A 16,709-nucleotide genomic window follows, 5' to 3' on the forward strand; every position below is an offset into this window, starting at 1 on the left:
AAAAAGAAAGTAAAAGTTCATTGTCTTTCCCTGTTTTTCCACACCAAAGAAAATTATCGCATCTGTGCTCTAGTCTGGACCCTACCCTGCCCTGTCTCTGCAGGGCTTTGATTAATTGGCTGTCCCTTCAGTTGTTTTTTCAAACTCTCTTTCTACCAGATCTTCCTGCTTTGTATGCAAATAGCTCAAGTTTCTCTTCTTTTTTAAACAATTGAGCTATAACTGGCATATAACATATTAGTTTCGTAATGATTCAATATTTGTATATATTGCAAAATTATCACCACCATAAGTTTAGTTAACAGGCATCACCATATGTATTATGTTACAAAACTTTTATTTGTGATGGGAACTTTTAAGGTCTACTCTCTTGGCACATTTCAAGTATACAATATGGTATCCTTAACTGGAATCACCATGCTGTACATGACATCCCGTGACCTATTTATCTTATGATTGAAAGTTGGTACCTTTTGACCCTCTTCACCCATTTCGTGCATCTTCTACCTCCTTCCCAGCACTCCCCAGTCTGTTCTATTTTTGAGCATTGTTTTTATCTTGTTTTGTTTTTTAGATTCTGTGTACTTAAGATTGTATGGTGTTTGCCTCCATCTGTCTGGCTTATGTCACTTAGCATAACACCCTCCAGGTCCATCCATGTTGTTATAAATGGTTGGGTTATCTTTTTCTTATGGATAATAATATTTACAAATTTTTCTTCTTAAAGAACCAAAACAAAGTTAAATTCTCTCCTGGTCTTTTCACCCTCCATCCTCTGTCACCTCGGCCTTCTGTTGCATTCACAAACAAGGTCTAGGACTTTCCTTCACAAATAACACTGAGCTCAGCAGCTGCCGCCACCCCACTGCCAGTTAGCCTTCTGCTCCTGATCCTCCTGTGAAGCTGCTCTCATGACTTCCATGCCACCTTCTCATCACCAGGATCATTGGCCATTTCAGACCTTTCCTTTGGTACTTAGCACCAGAGACAAGGTGTTCTGGATTCTGCTTGGTCATCAGGACCACCCTGATTGATGCACATTAAAGTCTTTGGGGGGAGGGTTAAATATCCTGGTGCCCAGGCCCTGTCCCAGTCCAGACCAGTTACATCAGAACGCCTGTGGTTGATATAATCTCTTCATTTCTCTCTGGAAGGCTGTAGCCTTGAGTCACTAAGAGGGAAAGGTCAGCATAGAAGTAGGTGGAATGTGTGATGGTAACTCTTTCAACTCCCACGTCTCTGGATTTTATGATTTTCTTCACAGGTGAGAAATGCCAAGTGATCTACCATTTTAGTGTTGAGTTAAAACCTGTTCTAGGAAATACCCCAGGGCATAGTTGACTGTCTTCTCCTGCCTGACTCAGCCTCCTGCTCCAGCCCTGAGCGGTTCCCTCCGTGGTCGTCTGGGACCCAACTTGATGATGGAAAGCCTAGCAGAAGTCTTGTGTGTGGGCTTTGTAAAACAAGGTGATGTGGTTACGGCAGGGCCTCCTCATGAAACTGTAAGAAGGGAATGCAGTGGGGAAGGCCTTCAGAGGATTCTGGAATCACCGAATGAGTCTTCAGATAGTCATAGCATCTAGGCAGATGATCTTTTGTTTGATCCACTTGAAGTTGTTTTTTTTTTTTTTTAATAAATTCTGAATTTTCTGTACAAATTGCAGATAAAATGCTTCAAAGACTTATTCTTTCAGTTCCTACCTAAGCTATTAGCAAGGACTTCTTCAATCTTGCTCTTTGCATAGCTTGTTCAAATATTCCTGATCCAGGTGTTTCTTGCTTGGTCTGCTTTATTTATTTTTTTTCCTTGATTAAGCACCAGGCTCACCAGCTGCTTTTTGAAACCTTGTTTTGATGAGATTTTCTTTGTTTCAAACAGTTTTTCATACTCAGCGTCAGCTCTGCTTGTTCCAAACATGGTGATGAGATAAATCTGGGAATAATATGCTTGGTACTCGAGGGAAAGATTTGATTATCTGGGACTGGTTCCCTTTACTGAGAGGTCTCATACCATAGCAAAATCCTACAGCGTGCTTTCATTTCAGTCTTTGACTAACAGAGGTAACTGATTTCACACACTGCCCTGGGCCAATGGTTTTGGGGCCTGATGTCCACAAAGTTCTGACTTAGCTGGGTGTGTTGTAGGACATGGGGAGGGACACAGTGCGAGGGTAGGTCGGAGCATGACAGGGCCCCCACCTCTCCTGCCAAACAGCTGTGCTCTGCATTTTATATGCTAGAATTCAATAAATTCAATAGGTTTTGATTACAAAAAAAAAAAAAGATTCCATAGCTCAAAAAATGTTTAACTGTAATTTTTAGATATAGTCAAATTCCTCTCCAAAAAAGCTGCCCCAATTTGTAGGCTCACCAAGAGTGTATTGTCATACCCTCACTAATGCTGGAGATTTGGTCTTAATTTTTCTAGTCTCATGGGTGAAAAATGATCTCATTCTCATTTGAATTTGCATTTCTATTTTTAATACTGAGGGTAAGGATCATTTTACATATTTATTGGTCACATGTTTTTTCTGTGAATTGCCTGCCTATTTATGTGCTTTACCATTTTTATTAGGCTCTTCTTGATTTTTAGGAGGTATTCTTATATTATAATCATATGTGTTAAAAATATTTTCTATCAAGGTGCACTTGGTCTTTATTTTTATCTATAACATCTTTTGTTTTAATTTACTTTATAATTTCTGGATTTTGTGTCTTTCTTAAAAGGGTTTGTTGTTGTTGTTTTTTCCAGCTCTAGAATATAAAGGTAATGCCCTCTATTTTCCTCTGATACTTCTATAGTTTTACTTGTTTCTGTTTAGGTTTTGAATCCTATTGTGTCCTGGGATTTGATTTTACTCTACTTATTTTACTCTACTTATTACCTATCTTGTTACATTTTCATGGATTCTAGCAAAGGACACAAGACTCCTGGGTCAGAGACAAAGGACTTTATCTCTCATAGCACAGGGGCAGCATGAGCTTCAGGCTGTTTTTTTCTGATCTCCTTTCCCTCAAGACTCACAGGGATGATGCAGAGCACCATTTTCCATGACAGGAGAAGAGCACTTAGCTCAGGGAACCAGCAGTTTTGTAGCAGAGAGGTATGTCATTTCATCACTCAAGGATACTCACTGCAATCATGGCCCTGGGGAATGGCCCAGGCCTTGCCTTCTTGGTGAAGCCAGTAGGATATGTTGCAGAAGGAGCCTGCTAGACTACTGGCTCCCAACAAATTCAAGTAGAATATATTTTCATTCATGATGGGAGGTAGGGATCCATTTTTCCCCCAATGGATAGCTAATAGTCCAATACCCTTTGCTAGTAGCTTCTCATTAGTGATTCAGTCAATTAGTTAAAAACACCACTAACTTGAAATACCAATTAATGCCATATGCTATATTCCCATTCATAGGTGGGACGTTTCTGGATTTATGTCTGTTAAAGTGATCAATCTCTCTATTCTTATAACAAAACCATGCTGCTGGGTTTCCTAGAGTGATACATTGTTTTGAGATCTGATAAGCCTAGTCCCCCTATTTTGGCTTTTTTCTTGTCCTTTTGTGGTGGGTGCTATTCTTGCTCATATTCTCCTCAGGTGAAATTTAGAATCAATTTTATAAAAAGCTTTGCTGGCATTTTGATGGATGTTGTATTGAATTTGCTTATTGAGAAAAATACAAACATCACTCAGTAATATGGTGCATCTTTGTGATCATTCTGTTTTTTAAATGTCTTTCAGTAAACTTTTATCATTTTTTTGAGATGTGCAATCTCTTGATGGATTATTTCTAGATATTTTTATAGGTTTATTGTTTTGGGGAATAGAACCTTTCTTTCCTGGCACATTCTTGATGCAGGAATATAGCTAAGTGACTTATCCTTTTTTTTTGATCTCACTTTGAGCACCCCTACTGAACTCTGTTATATTCCAATTAATCCTCTTTGATTTTCTGGTAGGAACACCTGTCTGCAAATAATGACAGTTACGGCTCTTTTTCTTCCCAATATTTATCTTCACTTCTTTTTCTTATTACATTGGTTATGACCTCCAGGGTAATGTTGGAAGTCTGTGCTAGTGTCCTATTATTGCTGTAACTAATTACCACAAATGTGGTGGGTTAAAGCAACATAAATTATCTTATAATTTTGGAAGTCAGAAGTCTAAAATGGGATTCACTCAGCTAACATCAGGGTATCTGTCTGGCTGCATTCCTTCGGGAGGCTCTGAGGAGGAGAGTCTGTTCCCTGTTCTAGAGGCTGTCTCTTCCTCCATCTTTCGAGCTAGGAATTCAGCTTCTTTTGATCTCTGTCTGATTCAAACTTTACTTCTCCTCCTTCCCTCTTTCATTTATAAGGATCCTTGTGAGTACATTGAGCCCCCTCACATAATCCAGGATAATGTCTCCATCTCAAAATTCTTAATTTAATCACATCAGCAAAATGCTTTCTGCTGTTGAAGGTAACATGTTTACAACTTCCAGGGGTTAGGATATGGACATCTTTGGGGGCACATTTTTCTGCCTCCCACAGCATCCTTACTTTAATCCACATTACAGAGAACAAGAATAATATTTTAGCATTAAAATGTAAGGTTTGTTTTAGAGCTCTGACATGTGACCTTATGGTGGGTCACTCTTGTGATTTGAGGTCACATCTGCCATTTGTAATAGACCATTTTATCAAGTCAGGGAGTTTCCTCCTCTTCCTAGCTTGCTAAATAAAACTTTTATCAGGAAAGGAAGTTGAATTATTTTAAAACGCGGGGCACACATTCAGATGATATGCTTCTCCTTAAATCTATTAATGTAACAAGTTACGTTAATAGAGTTCTTCACATTAAAAGATCTTTAAAGTTCTGAGATAACCTTTATTTGGTCATGATATGATAATCTTTTTATATAATGATAAATTCAACTTGCTAACTTTTTTAGAGAAGGGACAGGGAGCATAGAGGGAGAAGGGGGAAAAAATCTTAAGCAGGCTTCTCACCCAGTGTAGAGCCTGATGTGGGGCTCAATCTCATGACCCTGAGCTGAAATCAAGAGTCAAAGACTTAACTGTGTTTGTGAGTTTGTGAGCCACCCAGGTGCCCCACAACTTGCTAAAATTTAGTATACATAGTTACACCTACACATGTGTAGCCCATGACCTCTGTGTGTGTGTATGTGTGTGCAATCTACCCTTACATAATTTTAAAATCAGGAATATGCCTTTAGGTGTACTTTATAAGACCCCACAGGTCATTCTCACATATTTAATGTTAAAGAGTTAACAAATGATTTTTGAACAGTAACTCCCTAGAGATATCTTACACAGCAGGCTAGCATAAGTCACAAGCTCTGCTTTATTAGATGGATTTGTTGGGGAAATGTTTTTGACTTTACAACAGTGACATGGCACTGAGACAATCCTCAAGAAATAAAAATATGTATATGCAAAATTAGGGAGAATGAGTAAATGGAGAATCATCGTAAATAATAAGCTGAGTGCAAGCAAGCAAAGAGCACAAGTTTATACAGTGTCTTAAAATAAAATGCCCATGTATTTTGGAGATAGAATGAGTTAATATGGACATACCAAGCAAATATGGATAATTTTTTTAGATTTGGAGTTTGAGGCCCATCTTCTTTGGAGAACTATGTCTCCTGCTGAAGAAAGGCACACATCCATAAAGATATACTTTAGCAGGAAGTCAAAATAGTTTCACTGATCCCAAGCTAAAAGATAGCTTGATTGCTGTCTTCCATGGAAGGTGGTGAGTGGATCCTGGCTGATGCTCCATTTATAGAGATAAAGGTGAGAAGATGGTTGCATTTTACAGCAGCACCATGTTTGCTTGAAGAAGCAAATGAAAATGAAATTTTACTATCTCTCGGCGTAGACTAGGGTTCCAAGAGAATAGAGAACCCCAAGATCAACATAGTCTTGAAAAATGGTTGGCAAACAAGCCAGCCATAGTGTGCTGTGCCAAGCCCTGTACAGGAGACTGAGAGCTCTGATATGTGACCTTATGGTAGGTCACTCTTGTGATTTGAGGTCACATCTGCCATTTGCACATCTCTCTCACCCACAGTGGATAGAGGAAAACAGCGTTCCTCAGAAAACCAGGACATGATCTCTGTTTCTTCTCCCAAGCTTCCTTTGGAGATGATGCCCAAACTAGGGCCAGATGTCATACAGGATCATCTTGTTGACAAGATTGAGGTCCACTTTCTCCTGTTGGAAACTTGGAAGCCAGAATCTAGGCGAGAAATAGACAAAGTAAACATGATGCAAGATCCTGATTAAAATCAGGTTATCCAGCTCAAATAAAAGTCTCAGAGCATGTAAAAAAATCTATAAGTTTAAAGCATAGGAATGAATTTATAACCTAGAAAAAGGAGCAAGCATTTCTGGGACCTTAAATTGTAAGACTGCACAGGAAGTTCTTCTTCTACCTTGGCCTGGTGGATGGGTTCCACTCCACAGCTTTTCTGACACAGCTGGACGTCTTTAGGAGACACTCAGATTCTCTGGTCCCCTGATCCCCAAATCTCAGGATTACCTGGGCAGCTTGATCAGAATATAAACTCTAGGCGCCCTCACAAACCACCAACTGAGGATCTCCAGGAACTGGGTCGGGAAACCTACTTTTGATTTTGAAGGGCCACCATGTGCCTGATTCCTTGGGTCCCGAGGTCGGCCTCCCAAAGCATGTTCACTGAGTAATGGGAGATGACTCATCGATATGGAGGCTCAGGAGCACAGAAGTGTTGAGTGTTAGAACATCATGAAGTCAAATGTATTTTTAAAAAGCTTTTCATCAGGGCTTGCCTTTTAATGATTTCTCACTTGGGAATTAGTATTTCATAATTTATTTGGGATTTATTTGAAATAACAACACTTGCTTTCCAGTTATTAGGTGGGATTCTGTAGCATAAGCATCCTTTGGCTTATATCTGAAGTTTACGCTAAAATGCAACTAAAGGTGGCAGCGAACACCTACGATGTGCCCCCTGCATACATACTGGGGACAGTGCTCAGAGCTTGACTTGAGTTCACACATTTTATCTTCCGTGGAGGCTTGAGAAAGGATGAAGTGGATACTGTCACTGGCCCCATTTTAACAGCTGGAAAAACGAGGGCACAGAGAAGTGACTGGCATAAGTGTTTCACCACAGCGGAGGCCTGACCAGTGTCCAGAGTCCCACTCCTGACCACCACTCTGTGCCACCATTAACCCCTTCTGCTCCATAGGAATTCCTCAATGGCCCCGCATCCCTGAGGTGGCTGTGCTATTCCATAGCACCCACATTTCCCTCCTCACACCCCTAAGCTTCCTTTGTGGACAGTTCCCAAAGCTCACAGTGGTCCATGCCCAGGGATGCACTACCCTCTGGGCTGCACCTTGCCTGTCCTGCTGGCCCAGGCCCTCTCTGAAGGGAGTTGCTTCCACCTTGCACTCTGAGTGCCCTCGATCAAGAGATAGAGACATCTTCTGTGTCTTTCAGGACTCAGGCCTGGATCCCGGAGGACAGAGGAATGCTGGACACTGGAGTGTATTTGTCCCTCTTCTCACAGACCCATGTCCATTGTCCTCAAACCACACTTATGCACCCAGTCCTTGATATACAGAGATCGTAGCAAGCCCCTCATCCAGCCTCCACATGTCCCTGGACAAGCTTGATTTTAAGGAGGAACACAGAAAGAAAGATATGATAATGAGGACGAGGGACTTGCCAATATCAACAAATATCAGAGCCAAATGGAAGTGTGGGTTTAGGTTTCTGGCTCCCATCCCTCCAGCTCTTCTGGGCCATATGCTGCCTCTCTATGTGGTACCTGAACTCTAAAACCAAGCGAAGCACCTTGGTCCTACCTGAGGGACACTGCTACTTTCTTTCAGAGTGCCCTCTACCAGAGAACCAACGCCAAGGGTTGGCTCCATTTTAGAGCTTCCTGGATGAAGCGTACATGAAAGAACTCTTAATACTCTATCAGTTCAGGGTGTGTGCGGAGTAAATACACCAAATTAAACTTGTGGAAATCGCAGGTGACCGACCTCAGGAGGGTGAGGTGGGGGTGAGTTCAAGAGTTAGTTCATCCCAGCACAGCCTCTAGGCTTGTCCGTAAGAAGACGGCTCCAGTTACATTACACATTCTCAAAGCAAGTCTGGGTTTCCTGGACAGGTGGGTAGCCAGAAGGCAGCCGTGGCTTTGCTCTGACGCATCTTCAGTGGGATGAGATACTGAGTCTTTGTTCCCCACCCATCTTACTCTTTTTCTTGTCCCTTTTTGGCCTGTTTCTTCTCATAGGAAAGGGCTAAAATAGTATATCTTGTGCAGGCACCCACGAGAATGAGATGAGCTCATGGGATGGAAAGCGCTTAGTAATCTACAAACCATCAGAAAAATGGAAGCAGTCAATCAACCTTTAAAAAAAAGATTTTATTTATTTATTCATGAGAGACACACAGAGAGGCAGAGACATAGGCAGAGGGAGAAGCAGGCTCCCTGGGGGGACCTGATGTGGGACTCGATCCCAGGACCCTGGGATCACACCCTGAGCCAAAGGCAGACGCTCAAACACTGAGCCCCCCAGATGTCCCTTAACCTCCTTTTCTCGTACTTCTAGTTGCTTCGAGGTGGTGCCAGTCACCGAGATGATTCTTGTTCAGTAGTGGGATGGGGGGAGCTTCAGCAGGAGAACGTGGCTGCGCAGTGGAATTAGCTGGGCGGAGTGCTAAATTGCACAGACAGAGTACAGCGCACGTAAGGCTTGCTGTGCCCCGGAGTGGACCTGCTCTCGGAGCCCGGAATACTGGCCGCAGCAGACTGGCGCAGCTCCCTGCGTAGCTCCGTTACTAATCAGGAAACGCAGGGAAACCCAGCCTGCAAATCACACCTAATTGTTGCCATATGTTCTACAAGCTCTCCATTTACTGCGCTGCGCTGCAGCAGAAGGCTGTGCAGGCCTGGTCTGTGAACACGCAGTACGTGGGCCTGTTTGGAAGGGAGTGAAAACGAACCCATCAGTCATTGGAGTCATCTGGAGAGCCCACTGTGAGTCCTGCAGGAACTGTCCCAGCATTGAAGTTGTTTCCCCCCTGAGCCCTAAAATTCCTTAAGCCTGGATTCAAGATAATGACCCCATTGTCCAAAACTGAAAATCTGTAACCTCCCCTGGTGCTTTGTCTCAGAAAGAACGGGCTTCTCAGCACAGGCACTGCGAGCATTTGGGCCGCATGGTTCTTTGTCTTGGGGGCCAGCCTGTGCTTTGTAGCAGCAGATCTGCCTTCTTCCACCTGGTGCCAGAGCACACCACCACCTGCACTCCCGCCCTGCCCCAGCACAGTTGTGACATACAAAAAGGTCTCCAAGTATCCTTCAGGACCAAACATGCTAGCAGTTGAGAACCAGTGAGAGACGGTACATGTGAGAGCCGGGCTGAGCCAGTCAGTGATGTCGATATAAGTAGGAATCAGAGGGGTGTAAGCAACCTCGGGCTAGAATAGAGCCAGGAGGACTTCTCTGTGAATAAAGAAAGCAGGGTTACAAGACGGTGAAGACAGCCTTTGCTTCAGCCAGTCATCCTCAAATGGTCCTTGCTGTGAAAGGTGATGGAGAGGTGCGCTGCAGTGAGCAGGACCAGTTGCTGAGCGCAAGCTAGCGTGCCAGCAGTGACGGGCTCTGCAGGCGACAGCCAGGGCCTCGAGCCAGAAAACAGCCTTTTCTAGAGGGGCTGTGAGCAACGGTACTTAAGTACCAACAACCCCAGGCTCTCATCTATGTGTGTCACCAGCAGCCATGTCATTATTCACAGGAAGCTAAGGCAGGAACCAGAAAGACAAGAGCAGGAATTCGGGCAATCAGAGAATCATTTGAGACCCAGCTTTATGGTTGTTGGCGTCTGCTCGGGCTACAGAGTCACTCGGAGGCAAAGGCAGGAACATCTGTTCTAACACACACACGCACTTCTCAGTGAGAAAGGCAAGACCATGGCTCCCATCCTAGCTCCGTGGAGTGTGGATTGAGCCTTAGGAGAGGAGCTCAGGGCCAGGCCAGAAGCAGTGCAGACACAGTCCCTCTAACGGAGCTGGGTGGAGGGGCAGGATGCTAGGTTTGTTCTCAGGTCGAGTAGCATGGTGTGACAGCCCAAACAATACATGCCCACTCTTTTCCATTAAAAAGAAAATGCACTCAAGCACCAGCTACTCATCAGATTAAGGAGCAATATCTTTCTAGTGCTGTTTTTATTGAATTATGAGCACACATCTTGTCCCACGGCAGCCCCTGCACATCTCGCCGTGTGTGGTCTTTGTTTTTTTTTTTAATATTTTTAAAAATATTTTATTTATTTATTTATTCATGAGAGACACACACACACACAGAGAGAGAGAGAGAGAGAGAGAGAGGCAGAGACACAGGCAGAGGGAGAAGCAGGCCTATGCAGGGAGCCCGACGTGGGACTCGATCCTGGGTCTCCAGGATCAGGCCCTGGGCTGACGGTGGCACTAAACCACTGAGCCACCCGGTCTGCCCCGTGTGTGGTCTTTGGTTCTCTACGTGTGGTTCTGCTTCTGTAACACACTACTATACACCTGTGGCACCTGCTCTGCCCTGTCCCTGACCTAATCCCACACAACTGGTTGCAGTTGCCCCTGAGTGGGTGATTGCGTGGCCAACAAACTCTATGGCAGGACAGGATGAGGCAATCTAGGTCACTAATATCCCAGGTGGGGGGTGGGGCACCGGAGGCAGGGGTGGGGGGTGGCTGTTCAGTCCCCATGAAGGCGACAGCTCCAGCTGTTGGCTTGGGGGTGGGAGCTTGTCATCTCCCAGTGAAATCTTAAAAGACAAAGCACCAGAAAGCTCCCAGTCAGAAACGTGCCCCAGGTGTCCCAGAGCCCTGGCTCCCTCTGCCGCTCAGGGCCTCCCCTGCTCATCGCATCCCTGTGCCTTCCTGCTCTTCCTTCTCTTAAGGATAATGAAACACCTTTCTTTCGGGATACCTTTACCTTTAAGGTACGAGGGATAATACTGCCAATCCAGTGGAATTCTGGTTCAGGCTTTGTTTTTTACATTGCAAATCATTTAAAAGGAACAGCATTAAGTGCGACAGTTCATTTTCTCGGAGACATGAGAAATGGCAAGTGAAGCATCTGTTGCTGGGGCCCTTCCCTCGGAAGCTGCATTTGCCCTCCCGATAAGTAAGCAGTCTGTGGTTGTTCTGCACCGGTGCTGAGCAGACCAGAGCCCCGCACCCTCAACTCCTTGCCGCTCTGGGTCCCTGGGCGAGCCCCTTGGTCTTCCTTTGCCACCATCCCCACCCCTACGTCTTGGAGGAGCATTTTGTCTTCCTGTGTATGCAAGCAGCCTGGCATTCCTAATGCTTTCCAGAATAAAACCCACCCATGTCCTGCCACTTTGCTGTTCCTTCACAGCACCTAGCCCCCACCTGATGACAGGGGCACTTCTGATGTTTTCAGCTGATAGCAGGTAGTACTCGTTACTGCAAAGCTTCTGCACTTGGCATTTGCCCTGCCGCAGCCGGGCCTTCGGTCTTGCACCTCCTCCTTCGTTGCCTCCCGGGTAGTCGCCAAAGCTCCCAGCCCCAGGAAGTCTCTGTTGTTCTGTGAGGGGGGAGCCTTTCTGGGAAGGCTGCCTCCTGGGACTCTTTCTGGAAGGTTCTGGGCTCCTCAGGCCATCCCACCCCAAGCCCCACCTGCCTGGACCTTGGCTGCTTCCGTTTCCCATAGTCTGCTCTGACTCGAAGCCTCGGCATCCCTCTCAAGAGAGTTCCAGGAGGAAATTAATGATAGTGGTACATTTTGCAACGAAATGCTAAAATAGCAATCAGTGGAACTATTTCCCTGACGTGCAGGACTAATGTGCTGTGTTGAATCAAAGGCTTGCTCAGTGAGCCAACTCATTAAATCCTTATGAGCAGCCATCCTCAGAGATTCTCCTTCTCGCACAATTTTCCTGCTCATTCTGTCCCGGTTCAGCACTATCAGGGCTGCTGTTGCTTGTGCTCACCTCATAACTACCTCTCAGGGATGTGAGAGGCCAGGGTTGCTAGAAGGGGCTGTGACTGAGCGTATTAGTGGAAATAACGAAGGAAGGAAGAACAACTCCTCCTGTTCCCATCGTACAGGAGCCGTTGCCTTCCAACCCAGGTTCATCCAAAATGTAAAGCGCCCAGACCGCAGAAGATTTCTCCTGGGTAGACTCTCGTGCTCCCCATCCCAGCAATGCTCAATTATGTGCAGGAAATGGAAGCAGCGTGGGAAAAACCTAGAAACTCGGAAACCGGGATAATCCTGAGAAACGCTTCAGTCAGTCACTGTAACCCCCGCGGCGCCTCTTCCAGCTCTCTTGGCAGCAGGGCGGCGCTGGCCAGGGGATGAGCTCGCACAATCCAAACGACCGACTTGAGATTTCTCTGGGCTCCATCCTTTTCCTCTCCACCCTGTGGCGGGAGAGCAACGTGAGCCCCTGGGCTGTTGGGCAGGTGGCCCCGTCAGCCACCCCCTGAGGAGGACACCCCTGGGAGTCCTGGGACAGGCCGCTGCACGTGGAGGCCCACGGTGACCAGCACCTGAGATCAAGCACAAGTGGCTCGGGTGGCCCCCCCACCCCCCCAGGTTATGGAGGCTGGCACTGAGGCTGGCCATCCCACCCACGGCTAGTCAGGAGGGTGTGGGTGCAGGGGCCCTGGCCGGGTGTGGGAGCACCCCACCTTGGTCATCTATTAGAGGCACAAAGGTCATTCCCGACTGGACAGGTGGGAGGCACAGGCCTTGCTCAGAGTGACAGGTTTCCAAACACTGTTCAGTGTAACCCAATGGTCATTCGGGCTTTGCTTTACAGCCTGGATTCCTTCCTGTATGGCCTCCACGCCCTCTTCAAAGGTGACTTCAGGATCACAGCCCGCGACGAGTGGGTATTTGCCGACATGGACCTTCTGCATAAAGTGGTGGCTCCGGCCATCAGGATGTCCCTGAAACTTCACCAGGTAAATTAAATAAATAAATAAATAAATCCTTTTTTTTTTTTTTTTTTTAAAGGATAAATCTGAAACAGGGGGAAAAAAGAACTTTCAGGTCCCTTTTCTTGGCATGGCATTTGTGAGTGGGTGTGTTACTTAGGTAACTAAACATGGAGGCCATCCAGATAGTCTTGACATCAGCCAGTGGCCACTGCCCTCAAGATTGGCTAGAAGGTGGCGATCCCCCGCTAGGACAGGAAAGGAGAACTGACCAGAGAAAATGACAGCTCAAGTGCCCAAACCCCAGGCACAAAGCTGTTTCCCAGGGCCTGTACCACCAGTCGGGGCAGCGGGACGAGGAGGTGCCCCCTACCCAGGTCTGGATTCGGACAGAGTGTGGAAGGAGAGCCCATGTGAAAGCGGATTTGACTCTTCAGGTCGTTGGCCAAGTCGCCATCCACACATACACCCACGGGTCAGCTCTCTGGCCCTCCCCGAGCCCACAGACGGACTTCTTTCTGCCAGGACCAGTTCACTTGCCCCGATGAGTATGAAGACCCAGGGGTCCTCTATGAGGCCATCCAGTCCTTTGAGAAGAAAGTAGTGATCTGCCACGAGGGTGACCCGGCCTGGAGGGGCGCCGTGCTGTCCAACAAGGAGGAGCTGCTCACCCTTCGGCATGTGGTGGACGAGGGCGCCGACGAGTACAAGGTCATCATGCTCCACAGGAGCTTTCTGAGCTTCAAGGTCATCAAGGTACAGTGGCCCTACCCCCTGCTTGGCACCCGCACCCGTGCGCCAGCATCTCTTTCTGGGACACAGCCTCAGAGGAGCAGAGATGGGCCTCAGGGCTGGGGTCACTCACGCCCTTGAGAACCAGTGTGGAGGCGAGGGCTCTGGCAAGAAGTCCTGGTAGACACACATGTAGATGAGGCTCAGGACCCAGCTTATTTGTAAACACTTTCTTGTTCTCCAAAGTTCCAGAACTTTGATAATCTCTTCTTGGACCTGGGGTCTTTCTTACCAGTATTTCTTCTCTTTGTATCACTTCAAACTGCCAGACAGCTTCCTTATTTGCCCTGTTTCCCCCTGGGAGTGGCACCCCCCTCACCTCATAGGACTGCTCCTCCGGCCTGCCCATGAAGATGGCGTTAGGCCAGAGGGGTGTAGTCGGAGATGATCAGATGCACAGCCCTGCTCATGGTCTATAGGCTAAAAAAGCATCAAACTGAAAACATGCACCATCATTTGCTCTTCTCCTCGCCCCTTCCCCGACCTACAGGTTAACAAAGAATGTGTCCGTGGCCTCTGGGCAGGGCAGCAGCAGGAGCTCATCTTCCTTCGCAACCGCAACCCAGAGCGTGGAAGCATCCAGAACAACAAACAGGTCCTCCGAAACTTGATTAATTCCTCCTGTGACCAGCCTCTGGGGTACCCCATGTACGTGTCTCCACTAACCACATCCTATCTAGGGACCCACAGGCAGCTGCAGAGTGTCTGGAGTGGCCCCGTCACTCTGGACAGCATCAGGACGTGGTTCCGAACCAAGTGGTTAAGGTAGGTCTTCCTCACCCAGGCCTTCATCCAGATGCGGCCAGGGGTGGTGCGGTGAGGCGTGGAGAGCTCCCCACTCTGGCTAGAGTTTCACTGTTGACCGCCGTTTCCTTGTATGATTAAAACTGCTATTCCCAAGTGGCCTAACAGGTCATTTGTTTCCACAAGCAGTTTCAGATGATGATGAGTCCGAGGAAACCTCACACAGAGGAGGATCTGTGCCCCTCACACTTGCCCAGGCTGAGGTCTGGCTCGCCTCCTTGCAGAGCGGCAGAGGTCATGGGTCTGCGGGAGTAACTGCTGCACATCTGGCCCAGAGACCAGGCCTGAGCTCCCCAGCACATGGCTCTCATCCAATAAGCCCCTTGACCTGCTTGTAAAAATGTCCCTGCTTAGCTGGAATGAATTCGAGGAGGTTTGGCCACAGAACAGCAGAACTCTGTATCTCAGACCTCAGAGCCCAGGGTTCTTTCAGAAGGTCAGGGCTCTAGCTTATCCATCCTGGTGGGTTTATTCATTTACCAGATACTGGAGTTTGGGGAGCAGAACCCCCTTCTCCCCCCACCCCCAGCATCCCAGCTGTGCTGCTCACCCGCAGAATGCGGTCTTCCACCCTGATCCACATGGGCATGGGGGCCGCTGAAGGGGTAGAAACGTCTGGTGGGAGTCCTGGAGATTCCTCTCTCCTCACAGGGTGCGGAAAGGCTGTGATTCTGGCCAGCATGGGGCTGGCCACATTGAAGATGTGGATAGAAGGTCTGCTCTGTCTGCAGGCGGCGGCCAGGCTCCAAGTGGCGAGAGCCAGGAGAGCAGTACAGAACAGCCCAGAAAAGATGGGACCCACCACTGGTCGCCCCATGAAGGGACACAGAGGACAGGTGGGTACAGCAGGGCCTCACAGTTACTGATCGGGGCTCCTTTGGTTCCAGTGACTGAGGCCGCGGGTTATGCTGTCATTCTAACTTCCAAGAGCTCCTTCTCGAAGAAAGAAATAAAATCAAGATCGGGCCAAAGGATGCCCCAGATTTACTGACTCTTGTAGGTTCTACTTATAAAAAAATCTCTGTTAGACTCAGCTTTTATCCTTTATCCATTTCTTGTCTATTACCTTGGCCAGCCATCTCTCCGTCCGTCCATCCACTGGCCACCTCCTCCCATCCCACCTCTCACACCTTCGGTGGCCATTGGATCATGTGCCTTCTGTGTCTGGCAGTGTTGTAGCTCCTGATCCAGGCTGGCATGTGCATCCTTCTGAGAGTGGAGCCACGTCCCTCTCTGAATCTGTGGGGTGCGCAGACAGGCTTCCTGTTCCCCCATTCCTGCTTTTCTCTGGTTCCCATCTCCCCCGTGTTCACCTGACATTTCAGAGGACAAGAGGGGATAAGGGATGCCAGCAGATGGGATGGAGGAGCTGCATTGGTCCACATCTGGGATGGATTTAAACTTTAGAATCACTTTTAAACTAACGGCCACCAATGAGTTAGGCTCATTCAGATGGATGAGGTTCTGGAACCCACTCTGCCGAGGGTGACTGAGTGAAGAAAGGTGACATGGAGGCCTCACAGAGGACATGCCAGGTGACTGGAGGCAGGAGAGGTGGATGCTCTGTCCTGGTTCCTACCAGCCTCAGTGCTTGGCTTTGCCCTTCGCAGCCTGTGAGTGATTCTACCTTTTGGCTTGAGTGCTTCCTCACCGTCCAGAAGCCTTCATGAAGCACCTCTTCATGCATGTCCTACGGGCCAGCTCTGCGCCGAGTGAGCAAGCAAGGAACAATCCCTGCCTCCTAGAAATGCCCCACACCAGGTGGAGGGTGTAACTGAAACAAGGTTTATATAAACCACAGGCAAGACGATAGACAGGTGGTAGATAGATAGATAGATGATAGAATAATATATATACATAAGGAGATAGAGACACAGATGGTCGGTGGATGGCCAGGTAGTTGAGATGGAGAGATGCAAGCGAGGAAGGAAGGAAAGCAGATAGGCAGGGAGAGAGAGGGAGACGGGTAGCTAGGCAGAGAGGCTGATCACTCTCAGGCTGGGAGTTTCTTACTGCTTCGTGAGCACTTGTTTTTCCTGCATGAGGAATGGTAGGTTCAAAATCCCTGGAGTGCTTTTCCGGATGGGAAAATGCAAGGTAGCTTCCAAATGGAGAAATGGCTGCGTGCCTGGCACATCTG

General features: G+C 47.4%; 1 protein-coding gene across 2 annotated transcripts in view; it reads left to right on the plus strand.

The window, feature by feature from the left end:
- The window catches only part of PCNX2 (pecanex 2), a 289,788-nt gene that overhangs the window by 264,872 nt on the left and 8,207 nt on the right, over positions 1–16,709 (plus strand). For both annotated transcript variants that reach the window (XM_038533888.1, XM_038533889.1), the window contains 4 exons: positions 12,856–13,000; positions 13,499–13,729; positions 14,256–14,530; positions 15,221–15,405. In XM_038533888.1, the coding sequence (XP_038389816.1) occupies positions 12,856–13,000; positions 13,499–13,729; positions 14,256–14,530; positions 15,221–15,405 (836 nt within the window). The remainder of the gene's footprint in view (positions 1–12,855; positions 13,001–13,498; positions 13,730–14,255; positions 14,531–15,220; positions 15,406–16,709) is intronic.

This window comes from Canis lupus, chromosome 4, assembly GCF_011100685.1.
Source record: "Canis lupus familiaris isolate Mischka breed German Shepherd chromosome 4, alternate assembly UU_Cfam_GSD_1.0, whole genome shotgun sequence".
Taxonomy (NCBI): domain Eukaryota; kingdom Metazoa; phylum Chordata; class Mammalia; order Carnivora; family Canidae; genus Canis; species Canis lupus.